The 24,523-nt window shown below is 36.7% G+C and overlaps 1 protein-coding gene across 1 annotated transcript in view; it reads right to left on the reverse strand.

The window, feature by feature from the left end:
* Ctnna3 (catenin alpha 3) overlaps positions 1 to 23,595 on the reverse strand; it is a 1,259,651-nt gene extending 1,236,056 nt beyond the window's left edge. Inside the window, exons 1-2 of the mRNA XM_048338867.1 lie at positions 23,470 to 23,595; positions 9,205 to 9,311 (exon numbers count right to left, since the gene is read on the reverse strand). Of these exons, the coding sequence (XP_048194824.1) occupies positions 9,205 to 9,311; positions 23,470 to 23,497 (135 nt within the window). The 5' untranslated portion in view covers positions 23,498 to 23,595. The remainder of the gene's footprint in view (positions 1 to 9,204; positions 9,312 to 23,469) is intronic.
* Positions 23,596 to 24,523: the final 928 nt, after the last annotated feature.

Here is a 24,523-nt window from a genome sequence, read left to right on the forward strand (position 1 = left end):
ATGGAGTTTTAAAACCACAACAGCATCTTTTGAGACTGAGTATCCTGAAATACCCTGGGGAATTCAAAGGAAGTTAAGAGTTCCATCTCAAGCTCTGAAAATTATCTCATCTGGGGAGATATGGAGTCTGTCATTTCATCTAAATGAACCACACTTATTCTCATTCATCTAGCTTTTTCTCCTTAAAGGACGTGTGGATCTAGCTGCCTATGAAATCAGTTATAAGAGAAAGGTCACATGTGCACTCAGTGTGAATTCATTAAGGGAAAAATGATGTGAACGATTAAAAAATATTGAAACCGGTGTCTGGTATGGTGGTGCACACTTGTGATCCCAGCAGTCAGTAGGCTGAGACAGGAAAATGTCTAGATCAAGGCTAGCCTAGACTGCATAGAGGGAGGAAGGGAACAGGAAAGGAAAGGAGGAAACAGGAAAGGGAAGAGGGAAGGGAAGATGAAGGAGGAAAAGCGGGGAAGGAGAGGGAAGGAACGGAGGAACGAAAGGGAAGGGAAGAAGGAAAGGGAAGAGAAGGGAAGAAGGGAAGAGGAGGGGAGGGGAGGGGAGGGAAGGGAAGGGGAGGGGAGGGGAGGGGAGGGGAGGGGAGGGAAGGGGAGGGGAGGGGAGGGGAGGGGAGGGGAGGGGAGGGGAGGGGAGGGGAGGGAAGGGGTAGCTTTCACTGTAATCAGGTGGCTCAGGCCTAGCTACTCACAAGGCTGTTATCTGAGGATTGTAGTCTGAAGCCAGCCCAGTCAGGAAAGTCCATGAGACTCTTGTCGCCAATTAACCACCAAAATGTCAGAAGTAGAGCTGTGATTGGAGTGTTAGAGTGTTGGACTTGAGCACAAAGAGTCAGAGACAGCGTGCAAGAACTGAATTCAAGCCCAGGATCCACGGGGGGCAGGGACTTCCTTTTGTCTCCACTATTTGTTTCCCAAGAGATAATATAACCAACAACTTCCCTATGGGAGTAGTTTTCTTGCTGTAAAAGAATAGATAACTTGAAGAATATACTTTATTGGAATCAACTTAGCTATGCTGAATCACCTTAAACTTTAAAATTAAGTTTATTTTTTCAACCTATAATAAAAGTAACATCTTGCTGGGAATGTGGCCTAGTGGCAAGAGTGCTTGCCTCATATACATGAAGCCCTGGGTTCGATTCCTCAGCACCACATACATAGAAAAGGCCAGAAGTGGCGCTGTGGCTCAAGTGGCAGAGTGCTAGCCTTGAGCAAAAAGAAGCCAGAGACCGTGCTCAGGCCCTGAGTCCAAGCCCCAGGACTGGCAAAACAAAACAAAACAATAAAAGTAACATCTTTATATTTATTAAGTCTTTATATTGTAAGTATTTAAAAATACAATCTTGGACGGTAAGTACTTTTAAAATACTGTAAGTATTTAATTTACTAACTTTTAAAAATTATATGTTGAGATTATAATCAAAATTCCTATATTTGTTTAGAAAGGACCCTACAACAAAACTATATATACAGATAATTGTCCTTGAGATTTTCTTAGAATGCTCATGATTAATTCTGATATTCTACTGATAGAATAATCATTTAAAGTACAAAAAGAAGCTTGTAGAAGAAACCAGGGAAGCATAAGTAAAGAGCAACATGCTCCTTCAAATGACATGTACAAATGACAAAACAATAAAAAAATTATGATTTTTTTTCCTAAAAGAAATTATATTCTAGGAGACTAAGAAGCTGAAAGGGACAGATATCTGCTGCTTTCTACATGGCAGCCAAAAGTCTGACTATAGAACAATGGGAAATTAACCCACCGGGCATTTTGACATTTACTTGCACAAAATGACATGCATTCTTTACTCTCACCTGTGGAAGTTAAATCTAAACTTAAACATGTATCAAAACACATACATACATATGCATATATGTACATATACATACAAATATACATAATCAAACTGGTTTATTTAGGGGTGGATCCTTACGGTGCAACACTTTTGAAAATTTAACTGACAGTTTACTAAAATGAATGAAATGAATAAAATGAAAGCTGAAACATATTTTATTTGAGGAGTTAGGGCTTAAAGGAAGGGGTCCATATGGATGGAGAAGGGAATAGTAAGCAAATACAGTCATAATACTCAGTGTATGTCTGTGTGTGTACATATACATATATGAAAATGAAAGATTGAGACAGATGAGGAAGAGAATCATAAAAGAGGTGACACGATCAAGATACATTATACTCATAAAGTGACAAGTTAAATTGAAACCCCTTTTTACAACTATTTAAAGATGATTTAAAATAAATTTAATTTGAAAAATAAATTGCTATACACATTTGCTTGCTTTGTGTGTATACACATGTATGTACATGTGTATATGTGTACATGTGTATGTGTGTTCATTGGTTCCAGACTTGAAATTAGAGTCTCACACTCTCATTCACAGCTGACACTATCACTTGATCTGTGCCTCCAATATGGCATTTTGCTGGTTAATTGGAGATGGGTCTCATAGGCTTTTCTTTCTACGCTGGCTTCAAACATCAGTTCTCCAGTTCTCAGACTTTTGAGTAGCTAGGATTGTGGGTGTGAGCCACCAGCAATTAGCTTTTCATTTTTCATGTTTGTTTCTATTTCTAGCTCAAGAAAAGGAAAAAGAAATTTTGTTTGTGGTAGCATAGAGACCCTCCTGAAGATAAGTGAAAAACATATTTGAAAGAACTAGGATTAACTCTTCCTCCATTGTATTTGTCAACTCTCTGTTGCTGTAACAAAATCCTAGCGATGAACAACTTTCTAAAGGATAGATTTGTTCTGGCTCATCCTTTCAGAGGTTTCAGTCCAGGATCATTTGGCCCCAAGACTATGGGCTTGGGGTGAAAGAATGCTACCTCACTTCACCTCATGGAAGCCAGAAAGCAAATGGAAAGAGAAGGGAACAGTGTCCCAATTTCTCCTGCAGGTCACACCTCAGTAACTTCATTTCCTCCCACTTGGTCCCAACCTCCTAAAAGTTCCACTACTCTTCATTAGTGTCAATCTAATGGTGACCGCGCTTTCAATATATGGACTTTGGGAGATACTTAAGATCCAAACAATCATCTATCAAGTCACTTGGACATGGTTTATCTCCAGTATGAGAGAGAGATTAGGGAAGAAGCTCAGAGTGGATGTTTATATAAGAATTTTGTGCTTTTAGGTGCAAGCATTGCTTCATTGGGAAGAAAGGCACTCACCCTCTTCTGTATTACTCAGAGCCAATCTACCGCCTTAAAAATTGGCAGTTTTGGAGGCAGTAGGACTTGGCTACTTTTTCATGCCTACTGCTATTCTCACAGTGGACATTATTGGCAATCACCAGACACCAGCAACAATATAAAACCAGACCAGGGCTGGGAATATGGCCTAGTGGCAAGAGTGCTTACCTCATATACACGAAGCCCTGGGTTCAATTCCTCAGCACCACATATATAGAAAACGGCCAGAAGTGGCGCTGTGGCTTAAGTGGCAGAGTGCTAGCCTTGGGCAAAAAGAAGCCAGGGACAGTGCTCAGGCCCTGAGTTCAGGGCCCAGGACTGGCCAAAATAAATAAATAAATAAAACCAGACAAAACAGCAGATAGATATTGTAGGTTTGCAGACATAAATGAGTTACACCTCAGAGGCTCTAGAATTTGCAGACATGGAAGAACAGAAGAAAGAGTTTGCAGGAAAATCCCTGCTCTAGCAGAAGCAAGTTGGGGCAATTATAAGACTTCTAGATTGCTACTGCTGTAGAATTTACCTTGAATTTGCAAAGAGCAAGAGACCAAGAAATCAGATTACATAAGCTAAGTATCTGGCCTACATGGCTAGAACTCGAGGGGACTGAAAATAATGGGGCCCACAGAGACTAGAGCATAATTCTGAGAACAGAATGCATTTGGCAACTGGAAGGATTTCTTAAATTCCTAGTAACAAGATTGAAAATTTCTCTGCTATCATTATGACTCAACTTTTCTCCACATCTCTACTTCTCTTTGTGTCTTTCAGTTTTGCACCTGACTTACTCTTAAGTATCCTTAGAGTTAAATAATTTCTTATCTCTTCATATATAGTCACCTTCCAAAAAGAGGATGATGATAGAGCATTATTGCAAGAAATGTCAAGTTTGTATATGGGTTATTTCAAGCTGAAAGTACTTAAGGAAGCTATTTGGCCTAACTTTCTCAACGTTTAGAGTATTTGGAGGAAGGGATACCTTCACATACCAACGCTAGAAAATAGGCTTGATTACAAGAGACCCATAATTGGGCCTGCAATGAACCTGAATAAACTCTTTGAATCCTTCACTTTCAGTAGCTCCTAAATGCCTCCTATCAGGGATCTATAATAACATCCCTAAATGTAAACTTGTTCAGCCACTCTGGAAAGCGGTATGGAGATTCCTTAGAAGGCTAAACATAGAGCTCCCCTATGACTCAGTAGCCCCACTCGGGTATTTACCCAAAAGATTACAAAGAAGAACACACTAAAGCCACCAGCACAACAATATTCATTGCAGCACAATTTGTCATTGCTAAAATATGGAACCAACTCAGATGCCCCTCAGTAGATGAATGGATCAGGAAAATGTGGTACATATACACAATGGAATTTTATGCCTCCATCAGAAAGAATGACATTGCCCCATTCATTAGGAAATGGAAGGACTTGGAAAAAATTATACTAAGTGAAGTGAGCCAGACCCAAAGAAACATGGACTCTATGGTTTCCCTCACAGGGAATAATTAGCACAGGTTTAGGCTAGTCACAGCAGAGGATCACAAGAGCCCAATAGCTATGCCCTTATGAACACATAAGATGATGCTAAGTGAAATACACTCCATGTTATGAAGACGACTGTTATATCACTGTTGTAATTACTTTCAACATGCCATATGAAACAGTGGCTTCTTTTGTTGATGATCCTTTTGTATCCCCTTCCTGTGGTTGTCCCCGCCCTATCACTGTATCTCATCTGAGTACCCTGGATACTGTATATACTGGTATTAGAACTAGGGAAGGGAAAGGGAATATCAAAATCAAGAGACAACGAATAAAAAGACAAATGACTCCAAAGGCAATATTTGCAAAACCATTTGGTGTAAGCCAACTGAACAACTCATGGGGAGAAGAGGGAAAGGGGGAGTGAGGAGAGGGGAATGAGGAAGGAGGTAACAAATAGTACAAGAAATGTACCCATGGCCTTATATATGAAACTGTAACCCCTCTGTACATCACTTTGATAATAAATAATTTTTTAAATAAATAAGATCCCTAGAATTACTATCATAGCCCAGTTAACTATTTGTCTTGTCATTTCTTCATAAATGTATTATTCTTTGTCAAAAAAGTATAACATTATCCTATTTTGGTCATTTCTCCAAACCTCATTCTTTTATGAAAATTCCCATATACTACGTGTACAATCAATAAAAATGTTCATGCTCTTCTCTTATTAATCATCTCTTATATTGAGTTCCAGATCCAGCAAAAAGAAGGGGGGATTAAAATGGACCCCTCATCTATAAATGATAAGAAGCCCAATTTATGGTCTCACACACACCCCAGGCAGAATTCTAATACCAGAATCCCTCACAGGCTTCTTGCCAAGCTACAGTTAAGTGTTGTTAAATCAGTTGCCCTCCCACAAAGTAAGCTACCACCAGAGCATCAAAGTGACTTGATAGTGAATGGAGAGTTAACAAAAGGAACTCCCTAAAAACAGAGATAATGGGAAAGTAATAGATTGGAGGGCCATTTACAAATAGTATCAGTCTTCTCAGCACACAGGTCAGGACCACACAGCCAGCACCCACTCTGGCCACAGGATTTTCCTTTGACAAAAACAATGCATGTAAAATTAACATACAGCACTTAGACATGCTGAGATTCCTTGCATGATTCATCATTTTGACTTGCATCTGTCTCAATGACAGTGGAAGTGCATATTGAGACAGAGTCAGTACCAACCTAGGTCCCTGAGTACCTACATTAACCAAGGATACACCTCCACCACTATCACCCATAGCCCAGGTCATGTTGAACCTGTAGCTTGAACAGGAAATTAATTTTTATTGAGCCCCTGAAATTTGGAGGATCTTATTACAACATAGCCTTTCTTATGCTTACTTGTGGAAGAATTATGAGAATCCTTCATCTTGACCCAATGTTATTGTAGTATAAAAGCTATCCCCAAAGGGACTCCCCAAAAAAAACAAAAGGAGTGTGAGACACTATGGAAGCAAAAATGAGGAAAGGACTATGAGGTCCCATAAGAGTCAGGAGTGAGAGCCAGAGAAATAATCCTCCTTACTGTTAGCCTAACATATATTTATTTCTTTGAAAATATGGAATATATTTAGATCATAAAATACATCTGAATATTTACCAAAAAAACACTTTATAGGAGATAAATATGAAGATTCATTTAACTCACATTCAACATGAATCTAACATACAGCAAAATATATTTTGTGACAAATAAAATTATTGATAGTTCCATTAGGTAATGACTATAGCATGAGCTAGCTGTTTATAACCCCTTCAGAAAGGGTACAACACAGAGATGTAAATTCTTTTAAGCACAATTCTGCATAAATAGACTTTCTTCATCGCACCACCAAACTTGGATCTTGAAAGTGATAAACTGCAGATGCCTACAGTTGCAATCATAAAAATGCAATTGCTGAGAGAAAAAAATTATGTCTGATCCATTGGAGGAATTTATTACAGAGGGATGCAACTGTGTAAGTTATCACACAGAGAAAATGAAAGCGAATGATTGAAATATATCCCAAGATGAACATCCCTGCAAAATGACCTAGTGATTTACCTGTGCTCAAGGGAGAAAAATGGATTAAAGATAAATCAGGTTTGGTAAAGGAAGAAATCAGTAACTATAAAAAGGGCAGAATAAAGATTTATGAAAAATAATTTAGAAGTTAGAATGACATAATAGTATTTATAACCAATTACTCCAAAAATTAAAAATGTAATTTTGACTTTAAATTATATACAGAGGTAATAAATAATTTCTGTGAATCATGAAAGCAAAAGAATGTAACATAAAGGTATGCAATGTGGAAAGGGGAAAACATTTTTAATGGAGCTATTGAAATGATAACTTCATCTTTTAGCAGTATCAACTTCAAGATCATGAACTCCTGTTAAATGTTTTCCAATATAATCAGAGTCTATCATATGTTTAAAATAAACCATGCAGCTGGGTGTCAGTGGCTCTTGCCTGCAATCCTAGCTACTCAGGAGGCTGAGATCTAAGGATCATGGTTTAAAGCCATCCCAGGAGAGTCTATAAGACTCTTATCTCCAATTAACCACCAGAAAATGGGAAGTGGGGTTGTGGCTCAAGTGGTAGAATGCTAGCCTTGAGCTAAGAGTCAGGGACAGTGGCCAGTCAGGGACAGTTCAAGCCCTACTACTGAATGAATGAATGAATGAATGAACCATGCTTATTCAAACACCAGCTATGGAACAGAAATCATGTAAGAAACTTTTGATTATTTATTTATTTGTTTGTAAATAAAATGTGACATATACATAAATATGATTGTATCATTTAAGAAAAAATTGAAATATTGCTATTGGCCAACCTGAACACTCCTGGACACATTTTAGTACAGCCCAGCAAAGTTAGCAACATTCTATCTCAAGAACAGAAATTGCAAATGAAAGTATTGGGGCATGGCTAAAATGATAGAACACTTGCCCAGTATGTCTGAGATCTTTGGTTCAATCTGCTATGAAGATTGAACTATCATCAGTGAGGCACATATTTTTAATTGTCTTCCCTGTAGCTGATCTGAACCATGTTAAGTAAAAATGTGTACAAAATCTGTTCTTATAGCTACTCCTTTTCCTGCCATCCATCTCACAGAAAAGATGAGTAGAACATTTGTACATAATCACAGATGAGGTTGGTGTAGTTTCTTACCCCCAAAAAAATCTTTAATACTTCGAGTCCTTAGAGGAAAGGACCTTGGGGGCATGATATAAGGAAGGACTAAAAGGTAATTCTCTTTGATTAAAAGATAAAAATTTTAAATCTATATCAATGTGTATACTTTCTTAAGTTCTGCTTGAAAATCTAATACATAAAATCTTGAATCAAATGATAAATCATCATGCATATTATCAAATGGCTACTCTTTATGAGATTTTATCACAGAATTCCTCTAGCTGCTTGGATCATATATTTTTGTATTTTAAAAATAATTTCCTATGTAACAAATGAGCTATCAGATCTCTGGAGGCAAGTCACTGGCATTCTCTATGTAATAAAGTTGTTGTTTTTTGTCAAGTGGGGTCATTCATGCATATAATTCTAGCACTTGAGAGGCTATAGGCAAGAAAATAGAGTTCAAAGCCAGAATCAGATACATAGCAAATTGTAGGCCAGCTTAGACTATACAGCTAAACTGTTTCAAAAATACAAAAACAAACAAAAAGATGGTTTTAACCAAGCCACCCACATCACTCAGATTTCGTGACCATCATCAAGATAATTTATATAAAATTACTTTGAAAAAATACATATATACCTGAGCATGGAAATAAACACCTGTAATTCCAGCACTTGGGAGGCTGAGGCAGGAGGATTAGCAAGACTCCCTAAAAAAAGTTATATATATATATATATATATATATATATATATATATATATATATATGTGTGTGTGTGTGTGTGTGTGTGTGTGTGTATGTATATATTATATGTACATATATGTATGTATGTATGTATCCTGCTATTAAAGAAAATCTAGAAGAAAACATTCAAATTTTTATCAATATTACTAAATGCATACATTTTAACAACAATTTAAATAAATGACAATTTTAGAAGATATAGACATATATAAAAATCAAATCTTGGGGCTGGGAGTATGGCCTAGTGGCAAGAGTGCTTGCCTCCTTCACATGAAGCTCTCAGTTCAATTCCCCAGCACCACATATATGGAAAACGGCCAGAGGGGGCGCTGTGGCTCAAGTGGCAGAGTGCTAGCCTTGAGCAAGAAGAGGCCAGGGACAGTGCTCAGGCCCTGAGTCCAAGGCCCAGGACTGGCCAAAATAAATAAATAAATAAATAAAATTAAAATCAAATCTTTCCTTGGCTCATTAGCTTTTTCATGTTTTCTATTTCCTTTTTAAAAAACAGTTGCTCCACTGTGCTTTATGGTATCAGTACCTGGATTATGAGAGGCTCCAGTAGTTTCTCTACAGTGAATGTTTGGACCTGCAGATCCTCAGGGTCAATATTCAGGGTGATAGGTGCTTCCGCCGACATTCTGATGCCTGTGCACAAACATGAAAAAGTGCTTATCAATAAAGAAAAGACTTTCTAAAGAAGAGAACTCAGATAAATCAGGGGGTAGCTGAAAGCTGTATTTGGCACTTCTTCCTGGTCTCACAGTCCTCAAAGGATCAGGGTGCCCAATCTACCATCAGAGACACAAGACCAACCTAACTGCCCCCTGTGGTCATGCTGTTAGGGCTTAGGTGACACCAGCAAATTTGCAACTAACTTAAAAAATTATCAAATAAGTTTGCATTTGGGCAGTAATCCTAACAGAAAAGAACTGCCAACGTGGTTAGATATTTCTTATAGCATGCGAATCTGTTTTTGTTGTTGTTGCTGCTGTTGTTTTATCAGTTGTGGAGCTTAAACTCGGGGCCTAGACACTGTCCCTAAACTCTTTTGCTCAAGGCTAGTGCTCTATCACTTTGAGCCACAGCTCCATTTCTAGTTTCCTGGTGGTTAATTGGAGATAAGAGTCTTGGGGACTTTCCTATCCAGGCTGGCTTTACACCGAGATCTTCAGATTTCAGCCTCCTGAGTAGCTAGGATTACAGGCATGAGCCACCAGTGCCCAGCTCATGCAAGTCTTTTGAATTCCATAAAATCATAGCACTGAAAGAGCTTACACGTGTATTTTGCCTGTTTTTATTAATGACAACTAAGATGAGAAGCCAGGTAGGACTTTGGAAGACATGCATGATATCTCTACTTGCTTTGGCAGTGGTTTGAGGGGTTTTATTACAGAAAAGGAAAAAAAGCTAGGAACAATTTACATTCTTATATAGAAAAAAACTAATGTGAATCTGTATAGTTATCATGAAAAGTAAAGAGAAGCCACTGAGAAGGCCTCATTCATGAAACCAGCATCTTTTTGCTCTTTTACCTGTCCAACTCTCTCTACTGGGTCCTTCTCTTAGATCCAAAGATGGGCTACTGTGAACATTCAAAGAGAGTCATGATTTGTGTTGTATCTGTATGCATGTGAAAAAAATTATAAAATTAAGGCAAGGCCTTTCTTAAAGGTGCATCTGGTGCACACCCACAGAGGAATAAAGGGACGAAAACATTCAAAAACCAAAAAATCGTTCTCCTTGCCTCTTATCTCCCTGTACTCTGCTCTTACATTAATAGCATAATTTGTTTAAACAAAAATTAGAGGAAAATAATGTGCAGACCAGAAATCTTATTGCTCTTCAGATAATATGTCACGCCATGATTTTAATACAAAATGAACATGCAAAATATTCCTGAAATTAATAGGAACCTTCCAAAATGCTGTCCCAAGTGACTTAACATTGTAATTGCACATAATCAAAATAGTGAATTTCAAATGTATTTATAATCAAATATATATACAATATTTCTTTCATGTATCTTCAGCAAAATTTAATATTAAAACAAAGATAATTACACTACAAGTCTGGGGACCAATTATGATAAATTTAATAATTTATAAAAGCATATAAGCATATTCTAGGCTTTCTATACTATTAAAGACATTAATGCATGCTATTATTGCTTTACTAAGATCAAGTGTACTAATGCATGCTAATGCTTTGGATACAGTATTAAAATATTTTCTAATCCACACCAGAAGTTACAATAAGCAATTTGAAGTGGGGCACAAAAGGACAATTTATGTCTTGAGTATCCTGGGGTTACTCTTACCATGTTTTTATATAGTTAGAGTGTACTATGAACTATTTGACCACCAAAAACTAGAGTAAACATTGATAGTTTTACATAAAAACAGCCAGGATTTTTTTATTGCAGATATAAGAGTACATTTTCTGAAATGCAGCACACTTCTAGATAGTTCTCTTATTGAATATAACCCAAATCACCTGATCAAAGGCTCTTTGCCCTGTAAGGTAATCAAACATATCCTTGTTCTCTATGCTTAACTCTATCATACATCACAAAAGATACCTACTATTCTTCTGCTTTGTGTGTGTGTGTGTGTGTGTGTGTGAGAGAGAGAGAGAGAGAGAGAGAGAGAGAGAAGGAGAGAGAGTCCTAGGGCTTGAATTCAGAGCCTGGGTGCTGTCCCTGAGCTCCTTTTGCTCACTGTAGTTTAATGGAGATAAAGGCTAAATATAGAGCTCCTTGTGACCCAGCAACCCCCACTTCTGGGCATTTACCCAAAGGATAACAAACAAGGCCATACTAAAACTACTATCACAACCATGTTCACTACAGCATTATTTACCATAGCTAAAATATGGAACCAACACAGATGGCCCTCGGTAGATGAATGGATCAAGAAAATGTGGTATATATACACAAGGGAATTCTATGCTTCTATCAGAAAGCATAGCATTGCTCCATTCATAAGAAAATGGAAAGACTTGTAAAATCATACTAAATGAAGTGAGCCAGACCCAAAGAAATATAGACTCCATGGTTTTCCTCATTGGTAATAATTAGTACATGTCTAGGATAGTCCTAGCAGAGGATCACAATAGCTCAATGACTATGCACATATGATTATATAAGATGATGCTAAGCAAAATGAACTCCAAGATATAGAAACAAGTGTTTTTTCATTGTTGTTGTTGGGGTTTTTTTTGTTTTTTGGTTTTTGGTTTTTTTGGCTAGTCCTGGGGCTTGGACTCAGGGCCTGAGCACTGTCCCTGGCTTCTTTTTTGCTCAAGGCTAGCACTCTGCCGCTTGAGCCACAGCGCCACTTCTGGCCATTTTCTGTATATGTGGTGCTGGGGAATCAAACCCAGGGCCTCATGAGGCAGGCACTCTTGCCACTAGGCCATATCCCCAGCCCTGTTGTTGTTATTTTTAATGTACTATGTGAAATTATTTCTTTTTTCTTGCATTTTTCTTCCCTATGTTTTTTTTTTTTTTTTTGGCCAGTCCTGGGCCTTGGACTCAGGGCCTGAGCACTGTCCCTGGCTTCTTCCCGCTCAAGGCTAGCACTCTGCCACTTGAGCCACAGCGCCGCTTCTGGCCGTTTTCTGTATATGTGGTGCTGGGGAATCGAACCTAGGGCCTCGTGTATCCGAGGCAGGCACTCTTGCCGCTAGGCTATATCCCCAGCCCCTCTTCCCTATGTTTTATCCCCTGTTGTCATTGTATTTGATTTTGGTGCTTTGGGTATTGTATGGGAAGGAGAACATCAAAATGGTGAGACAAAGAATAAAAGGCACCAACGCAACAGCAATACTTACAGGACAATATGTTGTAAACTAACTGTACAATTTGGAGGGGAATGGGGAGGAGGCAAAGTGGGCGAAAAATGAGGGAGGAGGTAACAAGTTTGACAAGAAATGTACTTACGGGGCTGGGAATATGGCCTAGTGGCAAGAGGGCTTGCCTTGTATACATGAAGCCCTGGGTTCGATTCCCCAGCACCACATATACAGAAAATGGCCAGAAGTGGCCACTGTGGCTCAAGTGGCAGAGTGCCAGCCTTGAGCAAAAAGAAGCCAGGGACAGTGCTCAGGCCATGAGTCCAAGACCCAGGACTGGCAAAAAAAAAAAAAAGAAAAGAAAAGAAAGAAATGTACTTACTACCTTACATATGTAACTGTAACCCCTCTGTACATCACCTTTGCATTGAAATTAAATTAAAAATAATTTTAAAATTAACTTTTCAAATAACAACTACAAAGAGTCTCACAGACTTTCCTGCCCAGGCTGGCTTCAAACTGTAATCTTCAGATCTCAGCCGCCTGAGTAGCTAGAATTACAGTATAAACCATCCATGCCTGGCTTAGTCTTTCACTTTTTAAAAGCAATTTTGCCTTAAAGATAATTATTTAAATTGGATTTAGTGAAAAAATAGACTTTCCTTTCAAAAGTATGAATTACTATTACATAATATATAAATATACAAAGTCACAATACCCTACAAAGTGGCCCTTGTTTCTCTCTCCTTTCACTGGTTTTATTTTCTTTCTAAAGCAGAAACACAGACTGTTTCTCAGCTATTCAGCTGAAACATAGGAGAGATGTTTCAAGAAAGGCGCCAAACACTATTACCAAATGTCTTCTCTCAAATGCAGCTCTAAAATTGAAATGTTCTGGTATACCTTGCATTTTGGTTTGGTTTGGTTTTCAATCATCCCACCTACCACTGTTATTTCCTCTAACACAGACAAATCTAAATTGACAGATATCATCTTGGTGACTTTACTGCATAGCCCAAAGCAAATCTACACAATGAAATATGTCTTTCAGTGTATAACCTTAGGGTTCTATCAAGTGAGTGATCACAGGAGGACTTACTTGTTAACCTGCTTATGACAGGTACTGTCCTACATAAAAATCATGATTGCTGACATTGCTTTGTTCTCTTATCTCAGGGACAAAAGTAGAGGACACTGTTGTAACCTAAAATGGGAAGTAAGAGAACCTTCAGTCTTCAAAAACATGTCATTTCTCTGCAGATTTCACAATGAGCTTCCAGAGCCATATTAAGCACCAAGAAAAAAATTAAGGAAAGTAAAAATTACTTCCTAGAAGAATGTTCTTCAGTCAAGAGTAAAACATAAACCAAATTTAACTAAGGTATCTGGTAAGCCTGTGTTTATGTCTTTAATTTCACACTAAGTAAAGAAAGTTGCTCAGTTCATTTTTCCATAGTAAAAATAATAAAATAATAAACCAACAAGTCCTTGAAGAACCTTGGTTAGCTGTAATTATTATTCCTTGAATAAATGCTATTTCTTATAAAGATCTTTCTGTTCCTTTTGTACTTGTCCTGTTCAGTAATCCTGATTGATTGGAAATAAGGGCAGTAAGAGGCATAAAAATGTAGAACTTTGCAAAAGAAGTTGAAGCAAGGTCAAAGTCTGACAAAATGTTGCCAACCTCTTAAAGCAATATGATATGAATCTAAAACAAAAATCCTACCAGGTTGTAGGTGTCATAAAAGACATTAGAATGTTATTACCTGTAAAATCTTAAGAGCTAGGAAGGACTTCCCAAACATTCAAGAATACTTTCTATAATCTGAGGCTTGCAGTTTGAAGTCAGCCCAGGCAGGAAAGTCTTTAAGACTCTTACCTCTGAATAATCACACACACACACACACACACACACACACACACACACACACACACACAAAAAACAATGGCAGTGAAAATGTGGCTCAAGTTGTGGAGCATAAGCCTTGACCATGAGTTTAAGCCCCAGCACAGACACAAAAATTTAAAAAGAATAAATCTACTTTAGCATTATATGCTATTTGCTAGTGGTTTCTTCTTTTTTTTTCATTTCTTTATCGTTAAAGTGATATACAGAGGGATTACAGTTTAATTGTAAGGCAGTGTGTACATTTCTTATCCAACGTTACCTCCTCCCTCGTTTCTCCACCCCCTGCCTTCCCCCTACCCCTATTCCTCGCCTTCCCCCCTCCCCATTTCCCTCCCCTCCATACAGTTGGCTTACACCATATAGTTTTGTAAGTATTTCTGTTGCATTGGTTTATCTTTTTATCCTTTATCTTTCGATTTTGGTATTCCCTTTCCCTTCCCTAGTTCCAATACACGTATATACAATATCCAGGGTGCCAAAATCAGTTACAGTGATATCAGGGGTAAAACCCCGGGGAAGAAAGACAAAAGAAAAAGGGCATAATTTCACGTGGTATGTTGAAAATAACAGCAATGATATACCATTTGTTTCCATAACTTGGAGTTCATTTTGCTTAGCATCATCTTGTGTTCATATGGACATAGCTATTGAGCTATTGTAAACTTCTTCCCTAGGTTGATTCAAAATCTTCCACTTTTTAACCCCTGTCCAATAGAGATGGTTTTATAATGTAGGAAGAGTACTGGTCTGGAGATATACAAACTAGGATAAAATTCCAGTAGTAATTGACAGTAGTAATAATCGCAAACTCTATCCTATGGATTCTTTGCTTCTCCTCAAACTATTTCCATGATGCCTGAATTTTCACTTTATCCCTAATTAAACTTGAATCAATTTTAAATTGTTTTAGTGTAACACATATTTTATTTTTAAATGCTGTAACTCAAAGGTCATGAGGGGCATTCATTTGTTGTTCATTAGTATGAACTAGCATACACTCTGTACCTAACATCTGATGCATTCTGTATCACAGCACACACCACAGCGTATCTTAGTTGTGCTCTGGCAGCAAATGACAGATGTTAGATCACAAAGCTGTGCAGATAGGCCAGTGGAAAATGTTACCCACTTCCTAAATAAAACTTCAACTATGAGGCTGGAATGTAGCTCAGTGGTAGAGGAATTAGCTAGCATGTTTGAGGCTCTGTGTTTAATCTCCACCACTGGATGGAAAAAAGGGGAAGAACAAAGGAAGGATAAGAGAGGGAAGAAGTGAGGAGCAGGGAGGGAAGGAAGGAAGGAAGGAAGGAAGGAAGGAAGGAAGGAAGGAAGGAAGGAAGGAAGGAAGGAAGGAAGGAAGGAAGGAAGGAAGGAAGGTCCTGAGTTCAAAACCCTGGCAGCCAAAAATAAATGAAGAAGGATCATAAAGGTTAAACAAGAGACCAGTGAGTGGCCTATGACTACAATCTCAGCACTTGGGAGGATAAGACAGAAGGAAAAAGTGAGAACTTGTCTCAGAAACAAAACAAAGACAAAAACAAACAAAAAGAAGGCTAAATAAGAAAATCTATATGAAAGCTATAACTTATCCCATATCTCTGGCACTCTAGCAAGGACTCAATGACTGTTAGTTGGTGTTATTATTCCCTTTTCAGTATGAGATTGGAATCTGCCCATCTTCATTTGACTTAAACATTCTTTTCATCCATAGAGCTCATAATTATTATTCAAGAGTGCTTCCACTCTGTCCCTATAACAAAAGAGTTTAAAAAAAAGCTTCTCTCTGGTGCCTCATTTTATTGGATCTTTACACTAAAAATCTAAGCATATTTCCTACACGTGCACTAATTAGAAATGCAACATGCCTGAAGAGCTAAAAAAAAAAAAAATCCTAAATGCCCAACAACCTCATAAAGAATCTCAAGTCCTTTGAAATCAATTCCACAGTGCTCCATAAAAGGTATGCTCCCAGGCTAGGGCTGTGATTGTCAAATGCACTAATGTCAGTATCCCCAAGGGTTTGCACTTTTCATTTCCTTCCCAGAATTCTGGGTTCCAACAGAACAAGACAATGCTACATTTTAGAGGGGAGGAAAAAAGTTAAATATCTTAAGCATGCTGTAATTCAAAATTTAAAGAACTTCTTTATGTTTTTGAAGTTCTCTTTGTTAAGCCTTTAGTCATGTTCACTGGAAATTATCAAATGGAGACACACACACACACACACACACACACACAGATGCATTCAATAGATACTTTATGAGAACCCAACAAAAGCTGAATTAAAACATATGCTTCTTCTAACCATAGTTACCAGAATTAAACTTATTTCCTCATACCTACCAATCTAAATAAAAGCTGAGAAAGTAGTAAATATATTTAAATAAATAAATAAAAATAAAAAAATCCCACACACATAAACACACACCACAAGACTGTTCTAGCCTATGAAATAAAACAAAAGAAGGCAAAAGATTCTACTTATATACTTAGTCCTCAAATCCCTTTAACCAAAATGGATAGTTAAGAGTAGATCCCTCTTTTTTAAATAAAAAAGGAAGCAAAAAGTTATTTTATTTCTGAAATGTAACATTATATGTAAAATTTTCACAAGATGACTTCATGACCCCTCCCTTAATAGCACACTTTTCCATTATTCTACTATATGTAAGACATTAAAAATTCCCTCTGCCTGGTACTGGTAGCTTATGCCTCCTAGGTACTAAAATGATTGAAATCTGAGGATCATAGTTCAAAGCCAGCCCAAGCAGGAAAGTCTGTAAGAATTTTTTATCTAATAAACTACCAAAAATAAAGCTGAAAGTGGAGCTGTGGCTCAAGTGGTAAAGCACTAGCTCAGGGACAGTGCCCAGGCCCTGAGTTCAAGCCCCAGGACTAGTATACGCACACACACACACACACACACACACACACACACACACACACAAGCTTGCTCTATATTTCATAGTAGTGCACATTTTCAAAACTGTGACAAGGAAGAATGTGTAGAAAGAAGTAATGCTTTTTAAGAACACTTTATTCTATACAAAAATCACACCAAAACCAAGACCTCTAAGGTATCTCCTCTTCCACAGGCCCTTTATGAAGATTGCCTATTATTTTCAAAGCCAAAGAACTGAATTGTTGAAATTGACACTGAAAAAGATATTTTAATATATGGGATGCTTTCCATAAATCACGCAGGTTAACCTTCAGCGACCAGGCATCAAGTTTAGGCAAACAAAGCAGAAGTAACAAGCCTTCCACCTACACTTGGAAGCTGACAGTGGCTTTTGTTACTCCAATGCCCAGCGAGTCTCTGGGTCCATTCTACTCCATAATGTTTTAAGACAGCTCAAATGTACATGAATTCTCTGAAGGTCTGATCGTTTTAAAAGGCATAGAGCAAAAAGATAATGGTAAAGGAAGTACAATTCTTGTCAACCTCAATTTGAGAGAACAAAAGTCTACTCTTTGTTTGGTGAATAGCTAGAAATAGACACCTACTTATTGGAATAAAGAAAATGAGTCCAAAGACCTTGACAGTGTATCTACTTTTCACAAACTAGCAAATAAACTAGAGAAGCTCAGTTTCATCTCTACCCTGATTCTTCATTCTTCCATGGTCCTTGAAGAGAGTTTTATAAATTTAAAGTTTAGAATTTTAAACCTAATTATCCAAGTTCACTGTTTACAATACTTTTTAATTTTTTTTCTCCATGATCTCTGGTTAATACACCTACTAACTCTATTTCATTGTTTCTAATCCCACATGCTGAGTATCCTCACTGTAGAAAATGACTCCTTGCCTTCAAAGTCCCATCTCATCTACCTCCCATCTTTTGACCATTCTTTTCCCAGGATCTATGCTGGATCATTTTCATCTACTTTCATATAAGCAGAAATCTTACTTTTAAGTTTAATCACTTACATTCTGTTCTCTGCTCTCATCATATTGCTCTTTCAGAGCAATTTCATCCTAGACTTTCAATTCTACTTAGAATCTTTGGTCCACAAAACTTTAAAGCTCAAGTACAACCTCATTCATAATTTATTGTATATAAATACATCCACATACATATATGTACATACATACACATAAATACATGCATACACATTCATATATACATGTATAAATATGCCAGATGCTTTTATTTATATTAATAGGAAATAATATTTCTATACAAGAAAAAAAGAGACACAAACAGACAATCAGAAAATGTGCATTAAAGTTTATAATCCTAAATTTGAACTGGAAGTATCACTGTGAGTTTACTATACATTTTTCCCTACCTAAAAAAATACTTATTCCCTAGCTTTGTTGACAAAATTGGACAGATATAGCAATGACAATTGTAGCACATAAACTATGTTCCCTAACTACTACTTCCCAATAAAAGGATATAGGCTTCTGGAAGAAAAAAACCTGTCCTGATCTCTGAGCAACAAATGTACAAAATGAGCCTATGTAGTGCTAGAAAGCAACCTCCCCTGGGATTTTGTCAAAGCTCTGGAGCCAGAGGATTCTTACTAACCAAAACTGGAAAATTTTTAAACATCAAAAAGAAGAGCTTGCAATACACCAATACATTAAAATTAGCTCAAAAATCAAAATTTACTGGACACCCCTCAAATTTGCTAGAATGGCATCTTATTTTCTGAAAAATGATGAGAAGTTATGGAAAATAAGCACTTCCCTCATTTTTCTGGTATGAATCACATTTTAAGGTAATGAGATTACTAAAAAAAGGAAAAGTTTTTTTATAAAATAATTCCAAATAAAAGCTGATAAAGAATTATAGAAAGAAAACTCACATAACATCTAATACAATAATAGATATAAGCAATGGTCATCATTGAAGGGTAAAATCATGAGTGAATGATTAATGGGGAACTTTGAGGATCACATTTACAAAGCCTGAGCCCACTGAGCAATCTTACCATCACTGAAAGACAACCTAGACCCTATGCTGCTTGATATGGTACAATAGGAAGTAAATCACACCACCTCTGAGTACTCATCACAAAAATATCTATGCTTCACAACCTGAATCTAATCAAGCCAAGTCTATATCTAATTGCCATTTGGGTTAAATTGTAATTTAATTATCAGTTTGGTTAACAAGTTATACCAAAAGGCTGCAATCATCCAATTCCCAAACATGTGACACAGTACCAACCTGATTACTTCAATGATTAGATAACATGGAAAAGAAGAGAGAACTTATTAAATTAAAAGGCATTTAAGAAGCATACCAACCACACCAAATGTGTGAATCTTATTCTCTGGCTTCAAAATCCAATTATATGAGTGTTTTTTGCCTGGTACTGGTGGCTTACACCTGTAATCCTAGCTACTCAGGAGGCTGAGATCTGAGGATCACAGTTGAAAGCCAGCTAGGGCTGGAAATTTCATGAGGCTCTTAACTTCCAATTAACCACCAAAAAGCCAGAAGTAGAGATGTAAGCCTGATAGCCTCCTCTCCCATAGCTTATCATGCTCCTTTCCTAAGCAACACTAAGCCCATCTAGTAAAGGCAGTAAATAATTAGCCTCCACCTCCTCATACTTGAGATGGCATTCTTTTAGAGAAATTATGACCATATAAGGCAACAAGATCCCCTTAGAGTGACCTCCAGGCCTGGACAGTTGCAGGACCCCTTATCTACCATTTGACAGCAGCCATCAATCATAGCCTGGCGTGGTAAAGCCCCTGGTCTGCACATACACACGGAGGTCCCCACCTCTAAGACATCCTAGGTTATATATGTCACTTCTCACTTCTCCCTGGTGAGAAGGGGTCTTGCCAGTCCCTTTGCTGGCAATAAACTTTTCCTTTCTTCTTTGTACCTGGATGTCTGTGTGGTTTCTGGCAATGTCTAATATCTTCTAACAAGAGATGTAGCTCAAGTGGTAGAGTGTTAGTGTCTCCAAATGAAGGACAGCACCTAGCCCTGAGTTCAAGCACCAAGACTGGCACACACACACAAAACTGGACAGATTATTTGGTAATATGAAGAAGGAGCTAGTGATAACTTTATTTAGTATAATAATGATTGTTTAAGTCTTTGTCTATTGGTACAATATTAATGCAGGCAATTTATTTTCAAGAAATGTTCCAAGATAACTTAACGGAGAGAAGATAAGGTCTTTTCAACAAATGGTACTGGAATAATGGATAGCAATTTACAAACTAGGAACCTCCACTCCTTCCTCATACCAAAATTTACTTGAATTATAGAGCTGAAGCTAAAATCTAAAACTACTAAACTTGTAGAGGAAAACATAGAAGAAAATTTTTGTAGATTCAAGTTAAAGAACGTTTCTTCAGCTCAATACAAAAGCAGGATCCATAATGGAAAACAGTTTTTTTTAATAGTTTTAATAAACCAGACTTCATTAAATTTTTAAAGCTTGCTTTTTGTAAGACAGTGTTAAGAAAATGGAAAGACAAAATATAAACAAGGACAAAGTGTTTTAAAATACATGTATGATTTTTTTTAAAAGAAAAATGACTCAATTTTTTTGGTTAGTCTTGGGGCTTAAACTCAGGGGGACCAGGTGCTGTCCCTCAGCTCTTGTGCTCAAGGTTAGCACTCTACCACTTTAAGCCACAGCTCCACTTCCGGTTTTCTGGTTAGTTAGAGATAATAGTCTGTCCGACTTTTCCTGCCTGGGCTGGCTTTGAACTTTGGTCCTCAGATCCCAGCCTCCTGAGTAGATAGGATTGCAGGTGTGAGCCACAAGCGCCTGGCCTCAATTTTTTAAATACGAAAAAAAAAAAATATTAAAAGGAAGATGCTTCACCAAGGAAGATGCTCAACACCACTATTCAGTATAGAAATGCAAACTGAAGACACAATGTCAACTACATACCTTCTAGAATTTGAAACATTAATAATAGACCAGGTAGAAAAGATGACAAAGATGTAGAAATCTCTCACCTTGCTATAAAAGTGCAGACTGAAAGGCTGGAGGCATGATTCAAGTAGTAGAGCACCTACCTAGCAAGCACAAAGCCCTAAGTTCAAAGCCCAGTATGGCAAAATTAAAAAGGTGGAGTAGAAAGTGAAAAGGGAAATGCAAACTGTTAGATAACAGCTAGCTGCTTTGAATAAAGATAAAGATATACCCTATCACCCACCAATTCTAATTCTTAGTGGAAGAAATGAAAGTACAAATTAAAATGAAAGTATAGTATAAATATAGAAATGAAAATACAAGTTTTGTTAATAAGTAGCTCCCTGCATAGTAAGCCATGCAACTATTCATGGTGGCCTTGTTCATGGTACTCAAAAACTAGAAACAATTTGAATTTCCATCAACAAGTAAATAAACAATAAGTGATACAACCATATCATCACATTACATAGGAAAAACTGAACCAATACAGGTAACAAAAAGAATAAATATCAAAAGCTTTATGCTGAGTCAGACTTAAGCACATACTGTATGATTACATTAACATGATATTCCTAAAAGGGCAATATAGATGGATACAAACAGATCAGTAGTTGTCAGAAGCCAAAGGTTGATACAGAAGAATGGATTCAGAGGGGCCCATGGGAATTTTTAGGATAATGAGAATATTTTATTTAGTTGTGATGATGATGATAGTGATAATCTGACCCATATGAGAACTCATGAAACTAGGCTAAAGGGGTAAATTTAAAATATATAAATTATTTCTTAATAAAATTCACTTTTAAAAAAAGCTTTGGGAAAGGAAAGAGTGACATTGTCCAAAAAGAAATGTACTGATTACTTGATTTATAAAATGATAATTCTTCTGTATACCACCTTAATAATAACAATAAAATTATATATTTTAAAATCTTTGGATTGAAATATAGTGGAAACATGTATGGAGATATAACAATGAAATCTTCCCCTGTATATCTAATATTACTTAATAAAATAAGTTATTTTTTAATTTGCTGAGAGTCTAGCTCATTAGTTGAATGCTTGCATAACATATCTAAGGGTCTGAATTTAATTCTAAACCCTTAAAGCACATACACACACACACACACACACACACACACACACACACACACACACACACACTCCTGAACGTCTCTTATCCCAATGACAGAAAATATTTCTGAGTTACTTTATGTACTAAATTCCATAGTTGATAACTACTCTGTGCTTGTTCTCTCTCTCCCTCATTTTCTCTCTCATCTGTTTTCTACCCTCCTATTTTTCTCTTTTCTTTCACTCTACATGCAATTTATCCTACCTTTAATTACATGTAGCACTATAAGTCATCTTAAATCCTTTCTAAAACAAGGCAATAAATAAATAATCATTCCATGTATTTGTAAAAAGCAATCTCTTCTCATTTACGATTAAACTTTAAAACTTCAACTCCTTATTGGTTCTCAGCTATTCTCTATCATAGGGTGCACCCAAGCATCAAAATCCATGAGTTCCTCGTTGTTTGTTCTGTCACTTCTCTCCTTTAAGATATTTAGGGCTACATACAAATGATACAAGGAAAACACCCGTGTACAATTTAAGTTTAGAGGCCCATGACAGAAATAAAATTGTTTGCACCAATAAAAAGCCTGCTCACTGCACAACTTCAATGTCAAAACGAATGTAAAGCTTCTAGCACTGCATACAGTTACTTAAATAGTCAGAGCTCAGTTACATAGGAATTTTTAAGTGCTCTGATCTAAGACTACTACAGTTTAGGCATTGGCATATGAGAATTTGTTTTAGTGCTATTTTTAAAACTACAAATAAACACTCCAAATAACAGAATTGAGCCTCTGCCCAATTGAATCAACTTGACTTGTCATGAAAGAAAAAAATGTGTTCAATAATCACATTTTATCTAAACTTGAAATGTCTGCTAATATACTCAGAACAGTAGACGCTTAAACCTGGACTTTCCATAAAGTAGTCAAGAGTTTAGCACTAACAAAAAAATTTAGTTATAAATTAACAAATGTACAACACGGTTTCTTTTCACACTATTTTATAGAAATAATGTCCCTTCACTTCCCCCAAAGTTATCTAACCAAACACAATCTGTAATTATTAGGATTTGCCTTATAGCAAAGTTTGATTTTAAAAAGTTTGACACTCACTCACCCAGTGCAGGACAGAGTATTGCCCACATACAGATACTAAACCAACTGTCTACGCAATTTCTTGTGTTTAGCAATTCAGTACCATTCTTATGGTTCACAAATTTGGCTTATGATGCATCTGTAAGCAAACAGCTTGACAAGAACCCTAGTGTATTTCAGGATGACTGACAGGACACAGTGGCTCAAGCAAGATGGGGGGATGGGCGCTCTTAAAGTAACATGCCAGTGAATGGGGTAACATCAAATAGTAGAATCACAAATGAAATGTTGTTGATTAAGTTTGAAGTAAAATGAAAAGAATTTCCAGGAATTATTTTTAAACACAACTCATATGTACACTATATACCCAAGATAATGGAAATTATAAAGTGACTTTAAGGGTGTGTACAAGTAGAAAAGAAGTTAAAACAAGCATACTAGGTGATAGTTCACTGAAACTACCCAACTCTCAAATTATTTAAGAATATTCCAGTTATTTTTAACAGAAGTTCAATCAGGAGTACCCAGAAGAAGAAAAAAAGGGTATTCATCTCACCTTCAGATATATACCAGTAAGTCTAATAATGCTGATTTAAGAATAACTAATAAAAGTAAGTTAAATATCTTGGACTAGTCAGAATTATTCTTAGAGATAAGAGACAAGAGATTGGTGCGTTCTCCTCTAGTGTAGTCCTTCTTTATGGCCTAATTACATGGTTTAAAATAAACCAAAATATTCATTTCAGTTATGGGTATTTCCATTATTAGTTTCACTTTGGAAAATATTTAATCACGACACTGCTTAATTTTTCACATCTATTATTTTTTTCTATATTACTTCATAGCACTTTGCACTTCTCAATTCTCTAATAATCAATATGATTTCTGTTTAATTCATAAAACAAGGAGTTCAACAGTCATATTTTTTTAAAGCTACTTGTTTTATAAATGCAATCCCTCATTTAGCCAGTTGAGGGTGTAATTAGATTCTAAATATCCTTAGTGTTATACTCAAAGACATTCTTTTTTTTTTTTCTTTCTTATTTTTTTTTTTTTTTTGCCAATCCTGGGCCTTG

This window comes from Perognathus longimembris, chromosome 2 (genome assembly GCF_023159225.1).
Source record: "Perognathus longimembris pacificus isolate PPM17 chromosome 2, ASM2315922v1, whole genome shotgun sequence".
Classification (NCBI taxonomy): Eukaryota; Metazoa; Chordata; class Mammalia; order Rodentia; family Heteromyidae; genus Perognathus; species Perognathus longimembris.